General features: G+C 40.9%; 3 protein-coding genes across 3 annotated transcripts; 2 read left to right on the top strand and 1 right to left on the bottom strand.

Annotated features, from left to right (window-relative positions):
• The first annotated feature begins 701 nt into the window (after positions 1–701).
• On the top strand, positions 702–5,940 carry LOC142177429 (uncharacterized). The gene is made up of 3 exons (XM_075245982.1): positions 702–802; positions 4,735–4,803; positions 5,280–5,940. Exons 1-3 carry the CDS (start codon positions 702–704, stop codon positions 5,938–5,940), a joined length of 831 nt encoding a protein of 276 aa, XP_075102083.1.
• A 5,126-nt stretch (positions 5,941–11,066) lies between these two features.
• Positions 11,067–21,668, top strand: LOC107777091 (vacuolar sorting protein 39). The gene is made up of 12 exons (XM_016597071.2): positions 11,067–11,763; positions 12,560–12,771; positions 13,139–13,270; positions 13,385–13,528; positions 14,421–14,533; positions 16,454–16,880; positions 17,517–17,846; positions 18,039–18,260; positions 18,580–18,822; positions 19,329–19,778; positions 20,626–20,724; positions 20,992–21,668. The coding sequence occupies exons 1-12, from the start codon at positions 11,322–11,324 to the stop codon at positions 21,190–21,192; spliced, it is 3,015 nt and encodes a 1,004-aa protein (XP_016452557.1). The 5' UTR covers positions 11,067–11,321; the 3' UTR covers positions 21,193–21,668.
• LOC107777092 (uncharacterized) lies at positions 21,600–22,684 on the bottom strand. The gene has a single exon (XM_016597072.2). It carries the CDS (start codon positions 22,570–22,572, stop codon positions 21,787–21,789), a length of 786 nt encoding a protein of 261 aa, XP_016452558.1. The 5' UTR covers positions 22,573–22,684; the 3' UTR covers positions 21,600–21,786.
• Between the last annotated feature and the right edge of the window lie 4,113 nt (positions 22,685–26,797).

Here is a 26,797-nt window from a genome sequence, read left to right on the forward strand (position 1 = left end):
ATAATGAGAACACAACATCAAGCGCTACACCGGAGGGAGAGATCTCGCCTCTACCACACGGAGATCTAACGATCTTACGCGAAAAGGGAACCTCAACCTCCACGGCAGGGGAAGCCCCACCAGCAGTCAAAAGACTACTAGAAGAATGGCTAACGAGTGCTTTGAGCAACATGCTCGAGAAACCCACTCAAGGAGATGTCGAAGACGTGCCACCTAGAGAAATCACAGCTGCCGTCAATGAACCAGACATTACACGAGCAGGTAACACCCGTACTATTACTAATGCAGGTGACGATGCGCTCATGGCCATCTTGAAGAAAATGGAAGACATGGAAAATGAGAATAAAACGCTCTGTGACCAAATGAAGGAACATCAGGAGAGGGTTGATAAAATACCAGGTGCTCCGAAGCTATTACCAAAACGTGACGTGGGCCGATTCGTCGAACAGCCATACATCGAAGGGGCTGCTCCTCATCCTATTCCAAAGACCTTCAAGATGCTGCCATACTTGAAAATATATGACGGGACCACGTACCCAGAGGATCACCTAATCCACTATGTTACTGTAGTAAAAGGCAATGATCTGTCAAAAGAATAAGTACCATCTGTGTTGTTAAAAAAGTTCAGCGAAACTCTGACAGGGGGAGCATTGACATGGTACTCCCAGCTACTTGCGTGATCAATATCGACGTTCGAAGAGATGGCATATAAGTTTGCCACTGCCCATACAGGAGCGAAGAAGGCCGAAGCCAGGGTCAACGACATCTTCGCCGTCAGGCAAACGATGGGCAAGGGACTTCGGTATTTCTTGGCCCGATTCAACAGAGTACGGATGAGTCTGCCGAACGTGTCAGAAGGGATGGCAGTAGCAGCCTTTCAAAATGGGTTAAACAGGAACAGATCAAAAGCGACCAAAAAACTGCTCAGCAGACTCATGAAGTACCCCTATCACATGGGAAGAAATCCACAACGCCTACTGCGCCGAGGTAAGGGCAGATGAAGACGACCTGAACGGGCCGCTTCAGCGACTAACATCGGTCCACACCAAGACAAGGAGAGATCGACGTAACGATGAGCGAAGAGATCAACCGCCACGTTTCAACCGAGAAAGGCATCAGCCCTATATCCGTACATCCAACCCGCCCCCTCCACGACACACGGACGTCGTGCCATGGCATATTGCACCCCTCCGAAACGAAAGAGGTATGCCTCCACTACTATCTGCTCATAATTTTGTGTTTCCCCTTTAGAGATAGTGTACGCACTGGAGAAGCTGGGCACGAAGGTACAGTGGCCGCAAAAAATGAAATCGGACCTAAGCACCAAGAGGTCCAACGTCCTCTGCGAATTCCACCAAGAAAGAGGACATAAGACTAAGGATTGCATAGGTCTGCGGCAAGAAGTAGTTAGGATGCTGAACTAGGGGTACCTGAAAGAACTGCTGAGCGATAAAGGAAGAGCCAACTTCTCTCGAGGACGCGACCTATCTCAAGGACCTCCAAAGCCACCATCACTGGTGCGAACCATACAAATGATCATTGGCGGCGGCGATTATACGGTAATCAACCATGTGAAGCTCACCACCACGCACAAACTCAAATGGACGGCCGCCCACGAACGGTATGATGACCTCGAAGATAGTATCGTCTTTGATAAGTCAGGTACCGATGGTTTGTCTTTCCCTCACTATGATGCTTTGGTTATAACTTTACGCATCGCTGATATAGATGTAAAAAGAATCATGGTAGATGACGGAAGCGGCGCATGTATTGTTCACCCGCGAGTTCTCGTGCAAATGAGGCTCGAGGATAAAATAATACCGCACTGTATAACACTAACGGGTTTTAATAATGCAGTAGAGCGGACATCCGGAGAAATAGTGCTACCTATCCTAGCAGGAGGGGCCACCGTGGAAACAACATTCTACGTCATGAATCAAGAAATAGCCTACAACGCCATCATAGGGCGACCATGGATACACGCCATGCGAGCTGTCCCCTCAAGCTTCTATCAAGTGATCAAATTTCCCACCCCGTGGGGGATATTCAGCATCCGAGGCGAGCCACGCACCGCCCAAGAATGCTACCGGATCACCCAAGATTGCACACACACACCAAACAACTGAAGGGAGCAAGTGCGGAGGCATAGCAATCAGCTATGTCGGGAACTTAACCCGACCTACAAACAGAGGCCATCAAAGACCCAAATATCGTAGAAGCCTGCAAGGCAACTATAGAAGATCTTGACCCCGTTCAATTGGACGACACCGATAACACAAAAAAGGCTTACATAGGACACAACCTCTCGGAATCAGGTAAGTATCGTGAATTTTTAACTGACAACGCCAATTTATTTGCTTTCTCCCACTCAGATATGCCAGGAATCCCAAAGGGCATCGCCACTCATAGACTGAATGTCGACCCACTCTATCCGTCGGTACGACAAATGAGGAGAAAATTCAATGCCGCAATTAAGGGTGTACATGGACCGGATTGGTTCGGTTTTTATCAAAACCAAACCAAACCAACTATATCGGTTTGGATTGGTTCGATCTTACTTTGTTAAAATTATAGATAAAGCTTTGATAAGTGAATATATGTTTAATAAATATAGAAAAAATTGACAAACATATGATCTATTAAAATATTCTAATGGGAGAATTTTTTTAGTAACACATGATAGTTATTTTCTTGGTCGTCTAACAATAATTTTTCGTTAATTTACGCTTTCAAAGTTAATACATGAGAGGATCCCAAATATTTCTACATTTTCTAAAGAAAATTCACTATAAAGTCTTAAAAATATAAATAAAATTTATATATTTATATGTCGGTTTGTTTCGGGTTATTTTACTCAATACCAAACAAAGTCAAACCAAACCTAGTCGGGTTTTTAAATCGGTTTGGTTTGGTTTTTCGGTTTGGTGCGATTTTTCGGTTCGGTTTGAACACCTCTAGCCGCAATCAATGAGGCGGTCAGCGAAGAAGTTTATAAATTACTCGCCAACGGTTCCATCAGAGGATCGAAATACCCCCAATGGGTCGCCAATGTGGTCATGGTCAAAAAGAAGAACGGGAAGTGGCGAATGTGTGTCGACTTAGATTTGAACAAAGCATGCCCAAAGGACTCCTTCCCGCTACCTCACATCGACCAACTTATCAATGCAACAGCGGGGCATGAACTACTGAGCTTCTTGGACGCATACTCCAGTTATAAACAAATTCTAATGGTTGAAGAAGATCAAGAAAAGACCACTTTCATCACTCACTGAGATACGTACTGCTATAAGGTGATGCCGTTCGGGCTCAAGAACGCAAGGGCCACGTATCAAAGATTGGTCACCAAAATGTTCAAAGAGCAACTCGGTAAGATAATTGAGGTTTACATCAACGACATGCTAGTGAAGTCAGCAAAGAAAGAAGATCACATTGGTCATCTAAAGGAAGCCTTCAAAATACTAAGGCAATACGGAATGAAGCTGAACCCCGAAAAGTGCATCTTCGGCGTGACTTCTGGAAAGTTCCTCGGTTTCCTAGTGTCACAAACGGGAATCGAGGTCAATCCAGATCAAATCAAGGCCATCGATACAATACCGGAAGTACTGACCAACAAAAAGTAGGTGCAAAAGCTGACGGGACGAATAACTGCCCTATCTAGGTTCATTTCACGATCCTCGGATAGATGCCATAAATTCTTCAATGTGCTAAGGAAAGACCACGGGTTGCAATGGAATGATGAGTGCATCGACGCCCTGAGAAAGCTGAAAATGTATCTATCCTCACCACCACTACTCGTCAAAGTAGACCTAGGTGAATGCCTGCTTGTGTATCTAGCAGTTTTCGATGTCGCGGTAAGCGCAGTCTTGGTCCGTGAAAATAAAGGTACGCAATCTCCAATTTACTATGTCAGCAAAACTTTAGTCGATGCCGAGACGAGATACCCTCACCTTGAAAAACTAGCTCTGGCATTGGTCGTAGCTTCACAGAATCTTAGACCGTACTTCTAGTGCCACCCCAAAAAAGTGGTGACAACCTTCCCTCTAAGGGGCATCCTGCACAAACCCGAACTATCAGGTAGACTAGCCAAATGGGCCATAGAACTAAGCGAGAACGACATAACATACCAACCGCGAACTGCCATCAAGTCGCAGGTGCTCGCAGATTTCGTCGCTGATTTCAGCACGGAAACATTGCCCGAGGTAGAACAGGAAGCACTCCGCACTTCTTCACATACCGACCTCTGGGTCCTCTACACCAACGGTGCCTCCAACGCCTGGGGATCGGGACTGGGACTCGTCCTCGAGGTCCCTATAGGTGAAGTAATTCGCCAGTCCATACGATGCCTCGAGATGACTAACAACGAGGTCGAGTATAAAGCTGTGATTGCAGGTTTGAAGTTAGCCCTCAAATATGGCGCTCGACGACTCGTCCTCTACTGTGATTCCCAACTCGTGGTGAATCAGGTCACCAGGACTTTCCAAATCAAAGAGTAGAGGCTACAAAGATACCAGTCAGAAATCCTAAACTATTGCCAGAATTTGATGAGTGCCGCCTCGACCAAATACCCAGGGCAGAAACATCGAAGCAGATGGCCTTGCTAAGCCGGCTGCGGCCACCAAGAATATCAACAGAGAAAATATGGTCACCCTCCTTCATTCCGCAATCGACCACGTCGAGGTACATTCTATAAACTTAACTTGGGACTGTCATAATTGCTTTATACCCTATTTGCAGGATGGAACGCTTCCGCAAGACAAAAAGAAAGCTAAAGAACTCCGGGTGCAGGCAGCCCGTTACAGCCTGGTAAATGGCGATCTCTACAAAAGAACGTTTGGTGGTCCCATGACCAAATGTCTTGGGCCACATCAGACAAGACGAGTACTGGAAGAAGTACACGAAGGACACTGCGACACCCATACAGGAATCTGCGCCCTCATCCGATGCATCATTCGCGCCGGATACTACTGGCCTACCATGAAAAAAGAAGCCGCCGACTATGTTAGGAGATGTGAACAATGTTAGAAGTACACCCCTATGATACATCAAGCAGGGGAACTCCTTCACTCTATCACTTCACCATGGCCATTCATAAAATGGGGAATGGACATAGTCGGGCCCCTCCCAGCAGGACGAGGCAATATACGCTTTCTTTTGGTTTTAACTGACTATTTCTCTAAATGGGTGGAAACAGGTGCATACATTCAGATACGCGAGCAGTAGGTCATCGCCTTCATATGGAAAAACATTATATGTCATTTTGGTATCCCCAAAGAAATCAGCTGCGACAATGGACCTCAGTTTGTCGGAAAAAGAGCGACTGAGTTTTTCGAAAAGTGGCGCATCAAGCGAATACTCTCCACGCCATACCACCCTTCCGCCAATGGTCAAGCCGAATCCTCTAATAAGGTAATATTGAACATACTGAAGAAGAAGCTCGAGGAAGCTAAAGGGCTATTGCCTGAGCGATTACCAGAAGTATTATGGGCATACCGCACTATGCCAAAAACCAGCACAGGAGAAATGCCATATTCACTGGTCTATGGGACCGATGCAGTTATACCCATCGAGGTCGGGGATCCCAGCTTGAGATACTCCAACGAGAGCGGAACAGGCAACGACGAAAGTAGGCTACAAGATCTGGATGAAGTCGAAGAACGAAGAGACATGGACCACATAAGAATGGTAACCCAGAAGCAGCAAGTAGAAATATACTACAACAAGAGAGCCAAAGTGCAACCACTCAAAGTTGGCGACTACGTCATCAAGGCCAAAACACAAACCTCAAAAGACCCTAATAAGGGAAAATTGAGGACGAACTGGGACGGACCATATAAGATCGTAGCAGCAGCAAGCAAAGTAGCGTTCCAGTTAGAAACAATAGAGGGAAAACTGCTCCAAAACAACTGGAACGTCGCCCATCTCAAGCATTTCCACTTCTAAAAGGTGTCACCTAAGTCATACTCTTTTTTCCTTACCCGGATTTTGTCCCAATCGGGTTTTCCCGGGGAGGTTTTTAATGAGGCGGCAAAGGGGATGCCTTAAGGAGCGACATGATGTTTATTACATCGACCCATCGATGTGATCTCCAGATCGAAGTAATGAAGGGACTACATATAGATAATCAAATCTCCATTATATGTACGGAGTCAAATCTCCATTTGTGTACGGAATCAAATCTCCATTATATTTAGGGAATCAAATCTCCATTATATTTACGGAATCAAATCTCCATTGTATGTGCGGAACCAGATCTCCACTAATAGACATTTGATGTCTTCCTACGGGAATATGACCGTCTCCAAAGATCTAAGTTCGACCTTGTTTGAACCACGACGGGATTTTACTTCGACGATAGTTCGAAGCAACATCCCAATGGCCAAAGCCATCGACGACAATTCAAGTTTGACCTCTTTTGAACCACGACGTGATTCTACTTCAACGACAGTTCAAAGCAATATCCCAATGGCCAAGGCCATCGACGACAATTTAATTTCGACCTCGTTCGAACCACGACGGGATTCTACTTCGACGACAGTTCGAAGCAATATCCCAATGGCCAAGGCCATCGACGACAATTTAAGTTCGACCTCGTTCGAACCACGACGAGATTCTACTTCGATGACAGTTCGAAGTAATATCACAATGGCCAAGACCATCGACGACAATTCAAGTTCGACCTCGTTCGAACCACGACAGGATTCTACTTCGACGACAGTTCGAAGCAACATCCCAATGGCCAAGGCTATCAACAACAATTCAAGTTCGACCTCGTTCGAACCACGACGGGATTATACTTCGACGACAGTTTGAAGCAACATCCTAATGGCCAAGGCTATCAATAACAATTCAAGTTCGACCTCGTTCGAACCACGACGGGATTATACTTCGACGACAGTTTGAAGCAACATCCCAATGGCCAACGCCATTGACGATAATTCAAGTTCGACCTCGTTCGAATCACGACGGGATTCTACTTCGACGACAGTTCGAAGAAACATCCCAATGTCCAAGGCCATCGACGACAATTTAAGTTCGACCTCGTTCGAACTACGATGGGATTCTACTTCGACGATAGTTCGAAGCAGCATCCCAATGGCTAAGGCCATTGACGACAATTTGACCTCGTTCGAACCACGACGAGATTCTACTTCGACGACAGTTCAAAGAAACATCCCAATTGCCAAGGCCATCGACGACAATTCAAGTTCGACCTCGTTCGAACCACGACGGGATTCTACTTCAACGACAGTTCGAAGTAACATCCCCACGGATAAGGCCGTCGACGACAATATAAGTTCGACCTCGTCCGAACTACGATGGGATTCTACTTCAACGACAGTCGAAGCGACATCCCAATAGCCAAGGGCGTCAATATCATGTGCAATCAATGCAAAGAAAAAACAACAAACAAACAAGCCGACGAGAGTAAATTTTACGTCACAGCAAAATATCATTTACATTCGCCCCTACAAACAGGCCCAATACGACCCGTGCAAAAATTCCTAAACAAAAGTAAATACAAACTAAGACTACACATCATCCCTAGTGGGGTAAACATCTTCATACCATGAATCTGAAGCAAGGTGATTCGCGTCATCCGAATTGACGCCTTCCCCGTCAGGTGTGAGGGGGTCGTACCCGCATGACTCACGAGCTGCACGCATGAAAAGCCTTATACATGTCAAGCCGAGCCTCTGCATGGACCCACAACTCGTAGAAATGATGGGGCATGGCCAGATTAGTTGAGGCACAAGACGTAGAAGGCTGAGAACGTCGACTTGCCTCCTCCGCCCTCAGCGAGGCCATTTGTCCCTTCAATGCGGCCAACTCCGTCTCCAGCTCCTTGACAAGCCCTTCGAGCCCTGCAACTTGGCGACTAGAGGCTTGCCTCTCCCCAGTCAATTCCGACCTGGATATACGGAGGGCATCCTCCAAAGATACCGATTCAAAAATAGTTGCCGCTAGCTTATCGGCGCTGACGTTTAGCTTGCCCTTGAGCCCCTCAATCTCCGCTACCTTAGCACTCAACTCGGCGGTGAAATCGGCCACCTTCAGCTGTAAATCGGCATTCTCGGCCGTCACCCCTGGCTCAATTCGAGCTCGTCCTCCTTCGCCTTAAGAGAGGCCTTCAGTTCACTATTACGGGCGACCGCCTTCATAGATCCTCGTCCATCTCCTTCAACTCCTCTATCTTTCGCTCCAGTTGGTCCTCCCGCTGCTTGAGCCCCTCACAAAACACCTGGAACTCAGGATCGTGATGATATATGTCGGACATTGCCCGATGCTTAGCACGATACTGCTGATACTTGGATGACATCTTCTCGTAAAGGCCCATCCTTTTTCTCTCACGACGCTCTCTCTCCACCTCCAGAACGAGGGTCTGACAAAAGAGAAGGGCAGAAGTTAGAAACAAAATGCAAAATGACGATTATCGCATCAATCCAACGACAAAAAAAGAGAAGGAAAGACACCTACTTGCATGGCCATACTAGCGACCTTCTGAGATAACTCCACGTTGCTCATTGCTCCAAGCATCTCTCTTTCAGGAGCGACACATAGAGGAGCGAGGGCCGATGCCACCTGCTCGCTGTTTAGCAGCAAGTTGTAGTTCCTCGGGACTACCACATGATGGTCGGACTCGTCCATCCTAACCTCTACATGGGTATGGCGACCCACAAATTCATTATACTCTAGGTCGATATCCAAACCCGAGCCATCACCCTCGACACGAGGCCCTCCGACGTTAGACGATGCACCACCCTCAACAGAGCGCACTGAACCGGCTCCCGGACCAACTCCCTCCACTTGGGGAGATCTCCCCGATAAAATGGCATCGGCCATAAATAAGGGCACCGGGGCTGTCCAGGACGCCCTTCTACCGTCGGCGTTCGCAGCCACGCCCTTCCCCAATTCTAGCCTCCTCCTTTTTCTCTCCAACAGCTCGTCCCCATTATAAGATTCATCCAAAGGATGTGAGACCGGTACCGAAGAAGCCTCTTCCCTCGTGGCCACAACTCGAGACGAATCTCCCAAATGAATAGGTTGAGGACGACCCTCCCGAACAGACTCGCTCAAGATAAATCGCGTGTCTGTAGTAGCAACGGCTTGTCTAAAAGCGGGAGCTGGCGCCCTCCGCCTAGAAGCACCCCGATCTGTCATCACAAAGGGTCGTATTATTAAGCAAGGTCGCATGGCCAATGAAGCAGTAAGTAAGACATTTACTTGAGGAAACTCTAGTGCCATAACGATGCACGAAGGCGGGCCAAGTCCGAGTTTCTGTCGCATGAGGCAACAGGCGGGCTACCCAATCCTTGATACCCGTAATGGGGCGAGGCGGATATCCTATAGCTGCAAAACGGCAAGTAAGTAAAAGTTATAGTAATTACAGAAGAGAGGGGAATATAACGAACGATGACACTTACGAGTCTCGTTCCATCGCTCCAAAAATCTGGCGGAGTCAGAAACGACGTGTTCAGTCTTGACAAAGAAGTACTTGTGTCAAAATTTACGGCTCGCCCGGTCATCCGTCCCCACCACCAGCCCTTTCGTACCACGAAGCCTCAAATACACCATGGTACCCCCGAGGAAGCCAGGCGTGAACAAGTGGAAAAGGTGATGGACTGAGACGCTACACTCCGCCAACTCTGCATACTTAGTCAAAAGCAGAAGCACCTTGAGTGTATATGGCGAAAGCTATGTTGGGCAAATCTAGTAAAATCTACAGAATTCTTCTGCTAAGGGGAAGAGAGGAAGGGTGTAGCGGATCATGAAAGGATACTCATAAAAAGCACAGTATCCAGGTCTGTGGACGTCAACGTAATCTCTCCTCGTTGGAACCATTTCTATGTGAGGAGGGATGCCATACTTTATATAGAGGGCATCAAGATGAACCTGATCCATCTCAGAAAATACGGGGTTCGGGGTAGGAGGTGGATCTTTGAGGAAGTCACTCCGGGACAAGGGATGCCTCGGTAGTAACTCCTCCACCGTAAGAGGGCCATCACTCTCTTCTACCACCACATCTCCGCTGCCGGAAGGAGGCACCGTGGATGATGGGGTGGCTTCAGGAACCTCTTCGCTAGAACGATGAGACCTCGACATAATATCGTTTAAAATAATAACAACTCAAAGGGAGTAAGAAAGAAGAAACTTCCGGTGAAGAACGAAAACAAAAGCAGGAGGATATAAGAACAAGTGAAGAAGATTGAGAAGTTACCAAGAGAGAAATGGCTAAAGTTTTTCAAAAAATCAAACCCTTCACCTATTTATAGGGTTGGGTGGCGCCAGAATCGAGGCAGTGGGCCTCAAATCAGCGCAAGAATCGAAGCGCGAAGTCGTCAGTCCCTGCCTTGAAAACCTGCATAATGATGACGCACGTAAGGCTGACGTCACTTCCCAGTAGCATGCACTCTTCGGTGCTTTGCTGAATATGATGACCATCATCCGTTGACCACGTCGTAACTTTTCAACGGGTCAAATTTCTTCCAAAGAAGGCACGAAGTCCGCTCATCGAGGATGTGCCCGGTCGTAACCCCGACGAGCGAAGGGACTAACTGTATGAGTCCAAATTTGACCGACCACGACCTACAACGAGCACGACAAACGACCGGGTATCTCCGAGTCGACGCCCCAAGGGATACGACCTTAGGGCAAAAGAAGAAACAATACGACCGCTGCAATAGAGAAAGTCCTTTGGGAGACATTAAGAATATTCCGTAAAAGATTCTTTGTATTTTTGTTTTTACAACTAAGAGGAATTCCTCTCTAGTATATAAGAGGATAAAAAACCTTGTAATAGGGGGAGACCGGGGAAAGACTTACAAACTTTGGAAGAAAAGAAACTTGGCAACTCTCTTCTCTCTACTTATTATTCTAGATATTATTATATTCAGCTACGATTACCCTTTCATCTTTGATTGATTTGCTCAAAAAGATTTCAATATCTTTTGAGTCAAACGGTAATATATGTGGCTGGTGAACCTTCCCGTAAATATATCCCTTTCATGTTTGTTTGATGTCATTTTTTAATCTTTTATTAATATAACCAGAACAAAAAAGATTCCAGACCCTTGAATATTTTTTGGACAGATGGTATGTACTGGACCGTTTAGCACTGGAGCAGAGCCGCTACCGGTAATTTGGGTGTGGAAATAGTTAAGGGTTTATGACAAAATCCAAAAAGAGCGGGACAAAGCATAACAGTAACAACCACTCCGGTTGCAAGTGTCTGAACGCTAAGACGACGTCGTTGCATGTGGACTGCGAATTGAAATCATAGACAAATCAATCAGAAGAAGAAGAAAGACAGAAGCAAAAAAAGAATGGTGCACAGCGCCTACGATTCCTTTGAACTCCTCAATAATTGTCCCACAAAAATCGATGCCATCGAATCATACGGCTCAAATTTGCTCATCGCCTGTTCCGATGGATCGCTCCGCGTTTACGGTCCGGAATCCGCGGTTTCCGATCAATCTCCGCCGTCCGATTTCCACTCCCAAACCTTAGGGCTTCATCAAGAGCGGTACGTGCTTGAAAGAAGTGTGAATGGATTCTCCAGAAGACAAATGCTGGCTATGGAAGTTCTCGTATCGCGAGAACTTCTGCTTTCTCTCTCGGAGTCCATAGCGTTCCATCGGTTGCCCAATTTGGAGACTTTGGCTGTGATAACTAAGGCTAAAGGTGCAAATGTATACTCATGGGATGATAAAAGAGGGTTTCTTTGCTTCGGTAGGCAAAAGAGAGTTTGTATTTTCAGACATGACGGTAATGACTTGAATTGAAGCTTAATTCCGATATTTATCAATTGAATATTTTACGTTGTTGTCATGGTAATGCATTTTCTGGTGATTCTGGATGAGTGAATGCGTACTTCTTCAGTGTCTGCTAGATGTGAAATGAAGTGCTTTTTCCTTTGGCTGATCATTTGATGATGTTACAAACATAATATGAAATTATGCTTTCCCACTATAAAGATAATGGTTAAATGTATTAAGCGGATGCACTTGATTTATTTTTTGCCTCCAGTAAGTGGAGACATACCCCCTCAAACTGTAGATAACATTTTGCGCCTCTTCCGAGTGATTTTTAGGGGTCCGAATTAGCTGCTTTCCTTGTTCTTGCTACTAAAGAAATCTACTGTATTTTTCTGTCCCATTGTATATGACAATATTTAATTGGACATAGAAATATTAACTTGATTTATATGTTATAATAATGAAAGTAGGAAAAAATTATTATAAGGGTTGACATGATAGTTTGATGTAGAAAACATCAGATAACATTGAAAAAGTTAAATGGTTTAATAATTTGAATGTTTAAAAGTTGTACAAAAATGGAATGGGACAAACATTTTTTGACGTCCAAAAATAGGAGTATTACATAAGTTCTTTACCACTTTTAGTTTAACACAAGTTCATCAATGCCCGTAATTTCTTTCTCCTTGCAGTTGGTGACTTTCAGGTTACTTGATCAAAGCAGTTTGGATATTGATGACTAGTATTTTTCTCATGCTTTAAGAGTTCTGATACTGTAATGTGATTCTTATCTGAATCTTCTATAGGGGGAAGGGGATTTGTGGAGGTGAAAGAATTCGGAGTCCCTGACACAGTCAAGTCGATGTCATGGTGTGGTGAGAATATTTGCTTGGGGATTAGAAGAGAGTACATGATATTGAATACCACCAATGGTGCATTGTCTGAGGTGTTTCCTTCAGGGAGGATCGCCCCACCTCTTGTGGTGTCTCTTCCCTCAGGAGAACTTCTTTTGGGAAAGGTAATGTTGTCACTGTCATTATTACATTAAGTTGATTGGCCTTATAGTTCTCTGTAACACTCATGCACACAATACTATGATCTGATGGGCCAAGGTGGGCCAAGGTGGGCCATCGAGTGTTGTTACTATCAAATTCTTCTTACCAGAGCCTCAATGAATCCATGGAGCAGGGAAAATCTGCTTTTACTTCTTATAGTATGATGTACCCTCCATCCTTATTCCCTGGATACAGCTGTTACTGTAATCTATAGTCTACTGTATGACTTAGTTGATGAAGCCTTTGTGGATCATCTCGTACTTTTCTCGAGTCAAGTCCTGATCTTTGAAAACTATGTGTATTCTTATATGATATTAAGTGTTGTTTCAGGATAATATTGGTGTCTTAGTTGACCAAAATGGCAAGTTGATTCAAGAGGGGAGGGTTTGTTGGTCTGAGGCTCCTGCAGCTGTTGTTATTCAGAATCCCTATGCAATAGGTCTCTTACCACGGCATGTTGAGGTAGCTTGAGCGTTTAGCTTGTTAAGCTGCTCTTTTTGTTCTTCAATAAGCGAATAACCTTAGGTATAAATAGTCTGGAAAGATAATGCAGTTTGATCTTTTGGAATATTGCAGATACGTTCTCTTCGTGTTCCTTATCCTTTAATTCAAACAGTTGTCCTTCGGAATGTTCGCCGTGTTGTTCGAAGCAACAATGCTGTTATTGTTGCTCTTGATTATTCTGTTTTTGGCTTTTTTCCTGTTCCTCTAGGTGCACAGGTAATTATTACTCTGAAAGCTTTAGTTTAATATCATGTTGAAGTTATCTTGCTTATGCTTCTAATCCAGTATTGGAACTCTAGCACGTTCATGTCTCCTTGTAACCGAAATTTCATTTTGGAGCGACTGAGGTTTGTCATTAAACTGAGACGAGAATGCCTTAGGCACTCAAATGGATGCCTAAGTCTTGCAAAATAAATCAATATTGCAAGTTGTACCTGATCTTGATTAATGTTGTTTACGAGACCCGCATGAGCCACAATAATATTTTTTAAACTTTTACTTATCAAAAATGATGAGTTTAGCTTACAGTTTTATGAAAAAAAATCGCGAAAATATATGTTGACTGAGAATATTGTCCAATTTAGATAAAAGAGAAAAATGCTGCATATTGTCCAAATATTAATGCTCCCCATCCCCTTGTATATTATATAGTTTGACTTGGAGTATTGTCTATGAATTTTGTTTGACTCGTATATGACATTCATGTGGTCAAAGAAAAGATCAAATTAAATGTTGCAGTTCGTTTGCACAACTGATTTAATTGAAAAAACATCAGAATGTGATTTAATTTAGTTTCCAATGTTAAATTTGGGAAGTCCCCCAAAGTGAAACTCTGTAATATATATACCTCAGAGCTGGGGCTTTAGTTATTACCATTGTATTTTAGCTTCATGATTTACCATCACTGGAGTGCCCTAAGTCAATTACTATTAGTATTTTGCTGAGGGGATGGAGATTGGAGGATGTTAGTGTTAGAAACAGTATGGATGTTGGAAAAAACTGTGAGAGTTTGACTCCACTGGGTCCAGGGTATTTCTTGGTCATAGAAAAAACTGCTTCTTATTTCAGAGAATTGCGAGTGTGATTCCAACTTCTCTCTATAATGCAGATTGTACAACTAACAGCATCTGGAAACTTTGAGGAAGCCTTGGCTTTGTGCAAATTGCTACCGCCAGAAGATTCAAGTCTTAGAACTGCAAAGGAGCAATCGATTCATATAAGGTCATTCCCCCGACCCTGCGTTTAGGGAAATTTTGAGCTAGGTCAATGGCAATAGTATCTCATCTAGATCATTTTCAGAACCTTCTTGGCGTTTATATTAATGAAAGTTTTACTTAATCTGAACCAAAAAAAAATATCCCATTTAGGTCATGGTCACACTAACCCCGTGCGCGCGCCAGGGAATTTAACCAATTTTTATGTTAACATTGCAGTTCAGTAATGATAGTTTCTTGTTAAGTCGTAGTTAATTAAATGTAATATTTTCTTATATGATGTGATAGCGCATACATGTTTACATTTAACACAAGTTACAAATAAATAAGCTCTAGTGAGGGAAGCTGAATGTCTAAACTGAAAGTTCAAAGTATGCTATGAAGTCTTGATTGTAAAGCCTTTAAATCAAAACATCTGTAGAAAGTTCTACGAGAATCACTGAGGCCAAAATTTTCAAAGGCTAGCAGATGTTAACCATCTGTTATTCCATTGTGCTGTGGCTATTGGTTATCGTTTGTAGCATGGAACATGTTTGGTGTTGATCGTGTGATGCTTGGTTGTGTTAAAGACATACTGTTTAGGTGGAAGTTCAGGAGAAAGAGGTAGAGAAGTAGAGCATGGAAATCACTTTTGGAGCTTATGTGGACCATATTGGAAGAAACAAAGGAGCATTTGAGGGAGTTAGAGTCTTTTGTACTAAATAGTGGAATTTTTTCGGACACATTTTTGGTGCATTAATGGTATTCCACTTAGTATTAGTGATTGGGTGCTTTTAGTAGAAAGTCATGTTTCATATGAAGACTGACTTCTGCACTTCCCTCTTCATTCAATAAATTATTTATTTTTGATAAAGGAAAATACTAATTAATTTATCACAATGAGATCACTGGTGCCAGAAGAAAGAGAAGTTTTAGTTGCCATAGTGTCTGAAACACTAGTGCTTGGGAAGCTTAGTTAACCTTTACTTGGTTCTGGTGTATTGGCACTGTATGTGTAAGAGTTTTGACATATGACTATTGTGGGTTTATTTAGCCTCTGTCTCAAGTTGTTTCCTTGTTGCATTCTCACCAACTTTGAGATTTTGCTTATCTTATCTTCGCTGGAATATCAGTTTATACTTTTTGTCTTTGACTTCTTAATGGGTTTGATAATGTGGGATCTAGCAAGATGTGTCGCATTTTTTGATAAAGCTTAGACTATATAGAAGCTATATTGGAAACTAATCCTTATTTTAATAACAATTCACATTTTTTCCATTGGACAGGAATAATGCATAGATAATATTACCATAAACTTATGTGAGATGTTATGTTCACTAGAAAGTTTTACTTCATCTGGTGTAGCACACATGAGTAGGAAGCACTGACAGCATACTGGCTTGACCAGGAAGCTATTCTGGCTCTATTTTCTAGCAAGTTCTCCCTTTTTTTCCAGTAGAAGTTGAAATATAAACAACACTCAAGGTGTAGCCTATTGGTCAATGAAATGGAAAAAGCCCTTGGAGACCAAAAGTTCAAATTCCAACAGAGAAGAAAAAAACATTAGGTGATCTTTGATGAGAAAAAAACATCATGTGATTTCTTCTCATCTAGTTAAACCTTAGTGGGCAGAGTTACTCGATATTTGTGCCTGTAGGAGGTAGAAGGTAACTTGGATTAGTCAAAGTGCACACCAACTGGCACGATACCACCGTTTTGAAAAAGAAATGTAAATATGAACATTGATCGGCAAGAAGTTTCTTAATAAAACTTGTATCTCATTAACACCTTAACCTTATCAAAAAATAAATAAAATTTGCATCTTATCTCTTTTCTTTTTCTTTTCATTTTTTTGTAGATTCATAAGTTATTTCTTTGGAAAAAAAGGAAAGAAAAAGAAAGTGCCGAAACTAATTACATGAAGAATGATAACAATTTTTTGATACAGATATGCGCACTTTCTATTTGAAAATGGGAGCTATGAAGAGGCAATGGAACATTTTCTGGCATCTCAAGTAGAAATCACTTATGTGCTCGCCTTATATCCATCAATTATTGTTCCGAAATCATCTTTCATACCTGAACCACAGAAATTTGTTGATGTCGCGGATGCACCATATCTCTCCCGAGGTTCCTCTGGTCTATCAGATGATTTGGAGTCGACGCCTTCGAATGTCTTAGAATCTGATGAAATGGATATAGAATCCAAGAAAATGAGTCATAACACTTTGATGGGTCTGATTAAGTATTTGCAGAAGAAGAGATATAGTGTCATTGAGAAAGCCACAGCTGAGGGAACTGAGGAGGTGGTTTCAGATGCTGTAGGAGATAATTTCATTTCCTATGGAACTAGCCGGTCCAAGAAACCAACCAAGGTAACTTTTCTTCTATCTTATGCCTTCCATCTACGGTGTTTTGGAGAAATTATTTTTAAGGTCCCAATCAAAAGGCAAAGTTTTGACATTAAGCAGATCTCTTCTTGGTAAAAGTGACTAGCAGTGTATTTCAGTATTTTTGAGCAAAGCTTTCTAGAAATTCCAAAGACTCCACAGGGGAATTGTATCCAGGTGGTTATCTTGTTTAACAAGCAGCCCAAATTATATTGAGCTGTTTAACATAGACCTTTCTTTGCATCCAAGTGTAAGTACCTTTCTGGTTGTTTGTGTGTTTGATGTATTTAAATACTGAAAACCATATCAGAAAGAAAAACGTAAGTTGGTCCAAAATATTCTGATTGATTATTCAAGCTATAGATCATTTATATCATTCCGAAAAATACTGTTTCCTTTGTATCTTCCAAAATTCTGAATGTCAGGGAGGTAAGTTCTGATTCTGCTATTTGCAAAATTACTGGCTTGTTGTAGTTGAGGTCTACTGAATGGAGAAACCACTTAACAGGGAAATTTAACTAATGTGTCTCAAAGAGCCGTTGGTACTGGGGTAATTCTTTCTAGCTGTATTACTTGTTACCTAATTTACATCTAAAAATGTAGCTTCCTTGATCCATTTAGGGAAGAACCCATGCTCCAATCACTTCGGTCGCTAGGGATATGGCTGCAATTCTGGACACTGCACTTCTTCAAGCTCTACTTTTAACTGGACAGTCCTCAGCTGCTACAGATTTTCTGAAAGCCCTCAACTATTGTGATGTGAAAATATGCCAGGAGTTCCTGCAGAAAAGAATCCAGTATGCTTGTCTGCTAGAACTTTATAGAAGCAACTCAATGCATCGTGAAGCACTGAAACTTCTCCATCAATTGGTAGAAGAGTGCAAGTCAGAGCAAATTCCTGTAGAGCTTTCAACGAAATTCAAGCCTGATATGATCATTGAATATCTCAAAGTATGCATCTTTATCTACTTTTATTTCTTTCCTTTTGGATTTTAACTACTTGAGAGGTGGAAGCTCGTAAAGTGTTTGGATCAGCTATGTTGAAGTTTGGCTGCAAGGAAGTTTATGGAACAAACCTTCGTCAATGCAGTTATTATGTCAATTCAGAATATACACCTGATTGTATTCTTTCTGTTTTGGCAGCCCCTTTGTGCAACAGACCCCATGCTTGTCCTGGAGTTCTCACTGCCTGTTCTTGAAAGTTGTCCTATGCAAACCATTGAGCTATTCTTGTCTGGTAACATTCCAGCAGACTTGGTGAACTCTTACTTAAAACAGCATGCTCCAAACATGCAGGCGACATATCTGGAACTCATGCTTGCCATGAATGAAAATAGCATCTCCAGGAATCTGCAGAATGAAATGGTAGAGCACTTGTTCATCAGTCTGGCTTTTCTGTAGCTTCTCTCTTTCTTTCCCCTTTGTACTTTCTATTGCACAAAATCTATGAAAGCAACATTGTTTCAAGTGAAGCAAGAAGGCTGGAGGTTCTTGATATGGCGAAAAGAAGCTCATATTTTCTAGGATCCTTTCAACTCAAAGCTGGGTTGAGAAAATTGGGAACAATTCTCTTGAATCCAGAACTGTTTATCAGTGGATAAACTTGTGCTTCAATTCCATCCTTCTGACGTAAATGTTGAGAGTGTCCGTGAGTATGATAAATATGCTTAGTAACTTTTTGCAGGTGCAAATTTATCTCTCTGAAGTTCTTGATTTGTATGCTGAACTTAATACCCAGCAAAAGTGGGATGAGAAAACATATTCTCCGACAAGGAAAAAGCTATTGTCTGCTTTGGAGAGTATCTCTGGATATAACCCAGAGGTGCTGCTGAAGAGACTTCCACCAGATGCTTTGTATGAAGAACGTGCAGTTCTGTTGGGGAAAATGAATCAACATGAACTTGCTTTGTCTATTTATGTGCACAAGGTATTTTTTTCCACCTCAACTGCAGATAACATTCTTTTTGGAGTCTTTTATCTAATGCATTGGTGCTTTCGAGGGGACTTAAGATGTCGCGAAATCTAAACTGTACAATTTCTTCTTCATAAGTACTATTACAGGCTTGTATTATGAACTTGACATTTGCTGTTAGATCTATTGACTAATCTAGCAGCCAATCCCAGTAGTGTGATCATTTCACTCTTTTATTTGGTGTACCTGTTGGTCAGACATGTTAACCTTCTCATGGTTTTATTACATCATTGGATTTGCATTTACCCTTTCTTTCTCTCTATGTTATTGGGCTAGTATAATTTCTCAAGTATGGGGCATTGGATATGTCATCTTTTTTCTTATTGAGCATACATGTCTAATTCTATGAATTTTGATGGCAGGCATTGAAGTCTTTTCAGTTGTCTCTTTGTGTTGTATTTACCAGCTTGAATTGTGGGTGTTCTTTCATACTAAAGTGAATTGCTCTGTTTGATTGATAGCTTCACGTTCCTGAACTTGCACTGTCCTATTGTGATCGGGTGTATGATTCAGGACTTCAACAACATTCAGCAAAATCATATGGAAACATTTACCTGACTCTACTGCAAATCTATCTAAATCCTACGAAGACAACGAAAAATTTTGAGAAGAAAATTACTAATCTGGTATCATCTCAGAGCCCTGGGATTCCAAAAGTTGGTTCAGGAACTACAGCAAAGATAAAAGGAGGCCGCTCCAAGAAAATTGCTGAAATTGAGGGCGCCGAGGACATTCGATTCAGTCCAAGTGGCACTGACAGTGGTAGGAGTGATGGAGATATGGAAGATGCTGCTGAGGAAGGAGATTCTACTATTATGCTAGATCAAGTTCTTGATCTTTTGAGCAGAAGGTGGGATCGGATCCATGGGGCCCAAGCTCTGAAACTACTGCCAAGGGATACGAAGCTACAGGTAGAAAACCATATCAGTGTGATGGTATAATGAACTAGATGAAGAAGTTTGTTGTTCTAAATTTTAATCCAAATTTGGCTGAAGAAAACAAGCATTGTTTTTAGCTTGCAGAAGTGATTCTCTCAGAAAAGAAACTAGAGACAGTGTCCGCTATATCATAATGCCACATCCCCCATCCCTGGCCAAAAACCAAAAAAAAAAAAATGTCTCACTAGAACACCAGCTAAGATATCTGTTCAAGAGTGATAGTCCTATCTGCATCTGAGTACTAATCATGTTAACACGTCCCAAACTCCTAAGGCATCGTTTTTAGATTGGACACTGTCGTTAAACTGTATATTAGATACTTCCAACCATGTTACCTTTAAATATTTACTTTGAGATAATACACATACACATTAAGAAAGCTGCAAAGGTGAAGTTTGTTTCGATTTGTCTTTCAAATGGTCAACTATATCGAATTGTGTGTTTGAAACAACTATGCCAAGTAAATTGCTATCTAATGCTAATCCACATGCACTGTTATATATCGTGTCAGCATCTTGTTGATTCTCTTGGGATAAAAGAATTGGTTCAGTTTTTCTTTATGCTCTCTCCCAGCATCAAGTTATAATGAGAAGATTACGTAGTAGAGCCTTTATGATTTTCTAAAAGTTCGACATATACGCATTGTTGGAGTAGCACATGCAACATTGTTTATTTGTTTTAAGTAAACTTCCTCTCATGCCCAGACATGTTAAAATTGCAACTGGAGAATCATTCACTCTAGCTTTGCCCTGTGCGTGAGCAAGAATGTTTCACATCTTGCTGTTGTACTGTTGTATTGAGTCATTTTGGCATTATGCAGAATTTGCTTCCATTTCTTGGACCTCTTCTGAGGAAATCCAGTGAAGCGTATCGGAACTTTTCAGTGATTAAAAGCTTGAGAGAAAGTGAAAACCTACAGGTAAATTTTATATGTGGTCATACCAATCAATTACACACACATTTTCTTTACTGGTATGTGAATCATCTTCTTTTTTCCATCTATTTTTTCTGTATTATGGTAATCGCCAATTATCATCTTTGCAATTCAATTGTTTGAGTTTATGTTAGCAAATGCAAATTTAAAAATTAATCCTGGGAATATTTTAATTTCTACGACTAGATTGTTTACTAAAGCTGTGATTTAGTATTTGTTGTCTCTCATTGTAAAGCTGTGTACACGCAACAGGTCAAAGATGAGCTGTACAACCAAAGAAAAGCAGTCTTGAAGATCACAAGTGATAGCTTGTGTTCTCTTTGCAACAAGAAGATCGGGACCAGTGTCTTTGCAGTCTATCCTAATGGTAAGACAATTGTGCACTTTGTTTGCTTTAGAGATTCACAGAATATGAAGGCAGTTGGAAGAGGCTCTCAGTTGAGGAAAAGATGATAATGAGAAGTTGGATTTGGATTAACTGAGCCTTTTGGGTTGCTATATGTGTGGCATTGATCGCAGTTCTTCTTGTTAGTACCGTTTAACATGTTCTGCGGCTTAAAGTTTTAATTCGCCATTATTCCTAAAAGTAAACTTCTGCTCTCCGTGTTTCTGGAAGTGTTCTGGTGTGTTTGCGTGATTATTGACTGTATACCAAGAAATATGAAACGAGCTGGGGGTACACACGTGCAAGCAATAATGACAGTGCTTCTCGCAAAGGAATGTGTAATACACATTGTATATTACGTCAAACATTGAAGTAAAATCTGAGGTTGTGTAATGTGAGTCTGTATTGAAAAATATTGAAGCTAGTATTGGAGATTATTATAACTTATTTATGAAGAGTGTCTTTGAATTCAGTGTTTGTACCAACTCAGATTGTGAATGTTCAATTAATATGCAATGATACACAATTTTCTTTGTTGTTCGTATTTCTATGTAAAAGCAAAGAGCGTTTTACTTCTTTGTTGCGCATACCCCACTGTTAAACATGACAATAAGATTCATACTGACATCAAGCGTTGGTTGACGACAGTGGCTCTCTTGAGGCTATCTTTTCCCCGTGAAAAGGTACACAACCACCCCAATCCTAGACCCATTGGATGGAGGCTCTGTATGTATGATTTGGACATCAAAAAGCTTCTTAGCTCTCTTAAAGAATACAGATTCCTTCTTCCATCTTCTCAAATGAGCCATCACAAAAGCTATCTTCTTTTCACCCCCTAACAGGTAGAACTTCAGCGTTTTAATCAGAGGATCATACAGGTGATCATGGTACACCACATCAGACCCCAAAATCAGGTCATAATCTCTACCAACAGCCTCCATATCCTGTCTCTCCCCCCAGCTAAGCGCCGCAACATCAACAACCCCACTCTGCTGTTCCAGAACCTTAGAGTTCGCATCAACATTGAACTGTATATTAGGCAGAACATGAGGGAGGTCAGTAACAGTTATCTTAGCACCAAGAATTGCTGCAGCAGCTATCCCTACAACACCTGTTCCTGAACCCAGTTCAAGAATGCGAAGGGGTGAATCCTCTTTTTCTTGACGTTTGAACAAGTCGGAAAGCGGAGTTGATGCGCCACGGATGTTGTCAAGGAGAGTGATGAGAATGGTGGCGGCAGGCCAGAGTTGGAAGGAAAGACCTTGAGATGGGAGTTGCCTAATGACTATGTTGGAGTTGATGGATTGGAGAAAATAGACTTGTTGCTGCTGCTGCTGAGGTGCATGATTCGCGTCTTTGTCTTGACCATCTTGTAGAAGAAGCATACTGAAAGGATTGAGGTTGTCTTTGTCGATGTCTCCTTCGATTTCGGCAATTGTTGTAGTCATGTGACAGGCGGCGCTCCCGGGGTTGTTGAAGGATTTATCCTAGCCAATCACAGTTGCGGAGGTCTTGCCCTAAATGGGTATTGTTAGAATCAAAGCCTTTTTCAATAGATGGTAAATGATATAACCGAAAATATAATATAAAATGGTCAAGTTGCCAAAAATAGCTTGACGGACGGTAATGAATAAAAAAAAAAACCAAAATCGCACTGAGTGCAAGTTGCCGCAGGTGCAGGCGACTTCACAGCCTGTTGATTGTTCTATCTTAGTAGCGTGAATATGAGAGCAATTCTAGGGTAAAATATTTTTTTATATATAATTATGGTATCCGGATCTTAATTAATTTTATGACGTACGTGCTACCTCTTACCAATATAGTATCAAAATTATGTCCATCGAGACTTGGATAAATGGGAAGAAATCACCTAGTATTTAGATTTGAACCTGAGATCTTATGGTTTTCAATTCTCACTAGTATCGGGTATTTATCTAATATTTTAACATAATTCAGAGTTAAATTATTAAGAGAGATGAAATTAATTATTTCAAAGGATTTCAAATTTAATTCAGCGGGTTTTGAAATTTATTATTTCTCTATGCATCCCGATATAATGGATGAAAATCATTTTGTCCGTCTAACTTTGCTTAAAATAATTATTTTTGAACATAAAAGGCAAGCTTATATTACTTAAACAAAAGCATTACATGGTCCTAACATAATCCTGAAGGATATTACCATTGTTTATAGCAGCAAGACTATTATAAATACTAGTAGGTAAATACTTAGTACCATTCCATAACCCTTGTTTGTTTCTTTCTAATTTGGGTTCAACAAAAAGTGGGGGACGAGCAAGGTAAGCATATCTAGTAGGCTTGAAGTTGCTAACAACTTTCTTGGCTAGTTGATGCGCTACTCAATTTCCTTCTCTGAAGTTATGTCTGATTGTTGGGACTCTCAATTGGTGCATTAATAACCTGCAATTGAGCAAAGTGTTGTTAGCTAGATCATTATCCTCGTTTAACAACTTGATCATTTCTGAGGAGTCTGTTTCAATCTCTAATTGAGGGAATAATCATTTCTATTGTGATTTTTAATCATTGCTCCAAAGCTAGCAGTTCCGTCTGCAAAGAAGTTGCTGCATAACAAGATTTATAAAAGCCCATGATCCAGTCACCGTTGTTATTTCTAAAGACTCCTCCCATGCCTGCATGCAAAGTATTTTAAGAAAGCGCCATCTATATTAAGCTTGACTATGTTGTGATGAGGCTTAATCCAATTAATGTCTATTTTGATCTTAGTAATTTTAAGAGGATTTCTTTCAGTGAAGAAATTGTATTTTCAGGCTTGTTTGAGAACTTTAAAGACACTCAAATCAAGATCAAGGTTGTTAAAATTATTATTGGTTCTATTTTTTCAAAGGTACCATATGGCAAATGGGAAAATATTTTTCCATTGGTTCATGTGGTTGCTAATTTGTATTTGTGAATATTTTAGCTCAACGAGCCAGTGGGACTTAACAGGGTTTGAATGAAGCATCAATCCCAGATTTTCCTAGAAGCGAGTTGCTATTGGACAGCGGAGGAAAATGTGATGGGCATCTTCGGGCCTTTGTTTACAAATGGGGCAATTGTCAACGATGTTGATGCCAATATGGTGTAGGAAAGCGCTACATGGTAAACGGTTATGCAAGCATTGCCAACAAAAAAATTGATTTTATTAGGGCATTGAAGTTTCTATATCCAAGTGAAAGCCATCTTTGGAGTAAGTTTTGGGGTAGTATTATGGTCTAGAAGTGTATAGCAAGATTTAGTAGAAAAAGCTTCACTACTTCTAGGAGCCCAAGTATATAGTCCATATCAAAATGATTGCTAGAAATTGAAGTAGCTTTAATATTATCAACGATAGAGGTTGGAAGAACAAAAGAAATTTTGGAGGTATTCCACCCATCTCCATTCATAAGATCTTGTCAAGACAGGTTGTAATCACCTAAATGCAATGGTCCTTCAATACTACTTCTAAGGTTAGAATTGTTATAGATCCATCTAGAGTTCCAAATATTAATTTTTGAGTTCTTGCAAGGGTGCCATATAACGCCTTGGTTGCAAACCTTCCAACCTTTAATAAGAGCAGACCAAATAAAGGATGTGTTAATAATAAATTTTTTGGGCGTATTTTCAGGCAATGAGTTGTGCCCAGAGGTTTGAAGGACAAATTAGAAGCCTCCAGGCCAGATTTGTGAGCATCACTAAGTTCTGTTTGTAGGCTGAACGAATACCTATGCCACCTTCAATTTTATCATTGGTCATAGTCTTCCAATTAACCAAGTGTAATTTTTTTCTGGAATCAGTAGTCCCCCATATAAAATTCCTTTGAATCTTATCAATTTGGTTAAGGGTTTTAGTAGGAAGCATAGTATATTGCATTAGGTGGGTAGGTATTGAACTTAAGGTAGATATGGCTAAAGTGGTTCTACCCACTATATTAAGGAAATTAGATTTCCAATGGGATAGTCTCATACGCATTTGATTGATGACAAACTGAAAGTCTTTGGGTTTTGGTTTATGATTTTATATTGGGAATCATAGATACTTCCCCCAAATTCGAAGCTTAATTTCATGCCAAATAAATTGGCAAAGTAAGAAGTGATGCTTGTTGGGCACTTCTTAGAGAAAATTAATCTGGATTTTACATAATTTATGGACATGCCAGATTCTTCCGTAAAGAGGTTTAAGCAATTCTTAATACAGTGGCCCGTTTTGTAAGCCTTTCCTATAAAAGTTAAATCATCTGCAAAGAACGGACATGTGAAACTTGGACCTTTATAACTTACTTTAACAGGTCCCAAAGCATGGTATCAACTTGATTATTTATTAGTCTTGAAAGGAGTTCCATACATAAGATAAATATATATATGGAGACATAGGATCTCCTTAACGTGCTTCTACTAGAGCTGAAGTATTTAGTTTTTGTACCGTTAACAAGAACTCCAATATTGCTAGTACTAATACAGTGCATTATAAGTTTGGAGATTTTTTGAGGGAATTTAAAGAAACTCAGAGTATTATAAATAAAATCTTATTCCAATCTACCGAAAGCCTTTTCAAGGTGTATCTTTAAAAACATATTGAACTTAGAGCTTTTTGAATTGTGCATGTTGTTTAGAAGTTGTTGGATAATGATAGCATTATCGCAGGCTCTCCTGTTCTTTATAAAGTTAGTTTGGGTAGGACTTATTAAATTGAGTAACAATGACTTTAGCATATTGGCGATAATCTAGTGATGATTTTGTAGGAGGTGTTGCAAAGGACGATTCGCCTAATACCATTATTAATTTTAGGAATGAGACATAAATACATATCATTTGTACCATTGAGAAGGGACTAAGTCTAGTAGACTTTGTGACAAAAATTAATCATAAAACTGCCAACTATATTTCAATATTTTTTTATGAAAGAAATGGTATATGCCATTTGGCCCTGGCGAAGGTTTGAAGGAAAATATAACATTAGTAATTTCTTCAGTTGCTAGAGGTCTGTCAAAAGTGCCTAGGTCTAGTTTTGAATAAGTAATGGCATGATCATAAAAAAATAGCCCTCTTAGTATGACTTTTAGAGGTTGTGAAGGCTTGTTAAAAAAAAAAAATTAAAAGTATGTTCTAGTATGGATTTTGTATCAGTGATCCAATTTTCATTGTTATTCTTGAAGTACATAATTGAGTTGCGACGTCTTCTATTGGATGCCATAATGTGGTAGAACTTGATATTGTCGTTATCTTCGTTAAACCAATTTATACGGGAACAAAGTTTTCAGAAATCTTCTTTCATTTTAAGAATAGCATTGTATTCAAGTTGGAGATGCATTTCAAGATTCATTAAGAAAGAATTGTTTTGGTAATTGGAGAGGATTAAATGTCATTTAGGAGAGCTAGCAGTCTTTTTTTATTAAATGTCACCAAAAGTATTAGTTTTCCAAATGGTGAGTTTTTCCCTGAATACATTATGGGCTATATTGAGATCCTTCGTTATCCAACTTTCACGAACAATATTGATGATGATAGGTTATATGTATCCCTGTTATGTTTTGATGATCTAACAAAATTAATGTTAAGAAATAGATAAGGAACCTGTGACACATCCTCAAGTACTTAAGAACAACAAGTCTCAAGTCGGGGACGTGGTTCAACTCTTTAGAGTCAAAGGGACAATAGAGAGAACAAATGGCCATCAA

Source organism: Nicotiana tabacum, chromosome 3, assembly GCF_000715075.1.
Source record: "Nicotiana tabacum cultivar K326 chromosome 3, ASM71507v2, whole genome shotgun sequence".
NCBI classification, from domain to species: Eukaryota; Viridiplantae; Streptophyta; class Magnoliopsida; order Solanales; family Solanaceae; genus Nicotiana; species Nicotiana tabacum.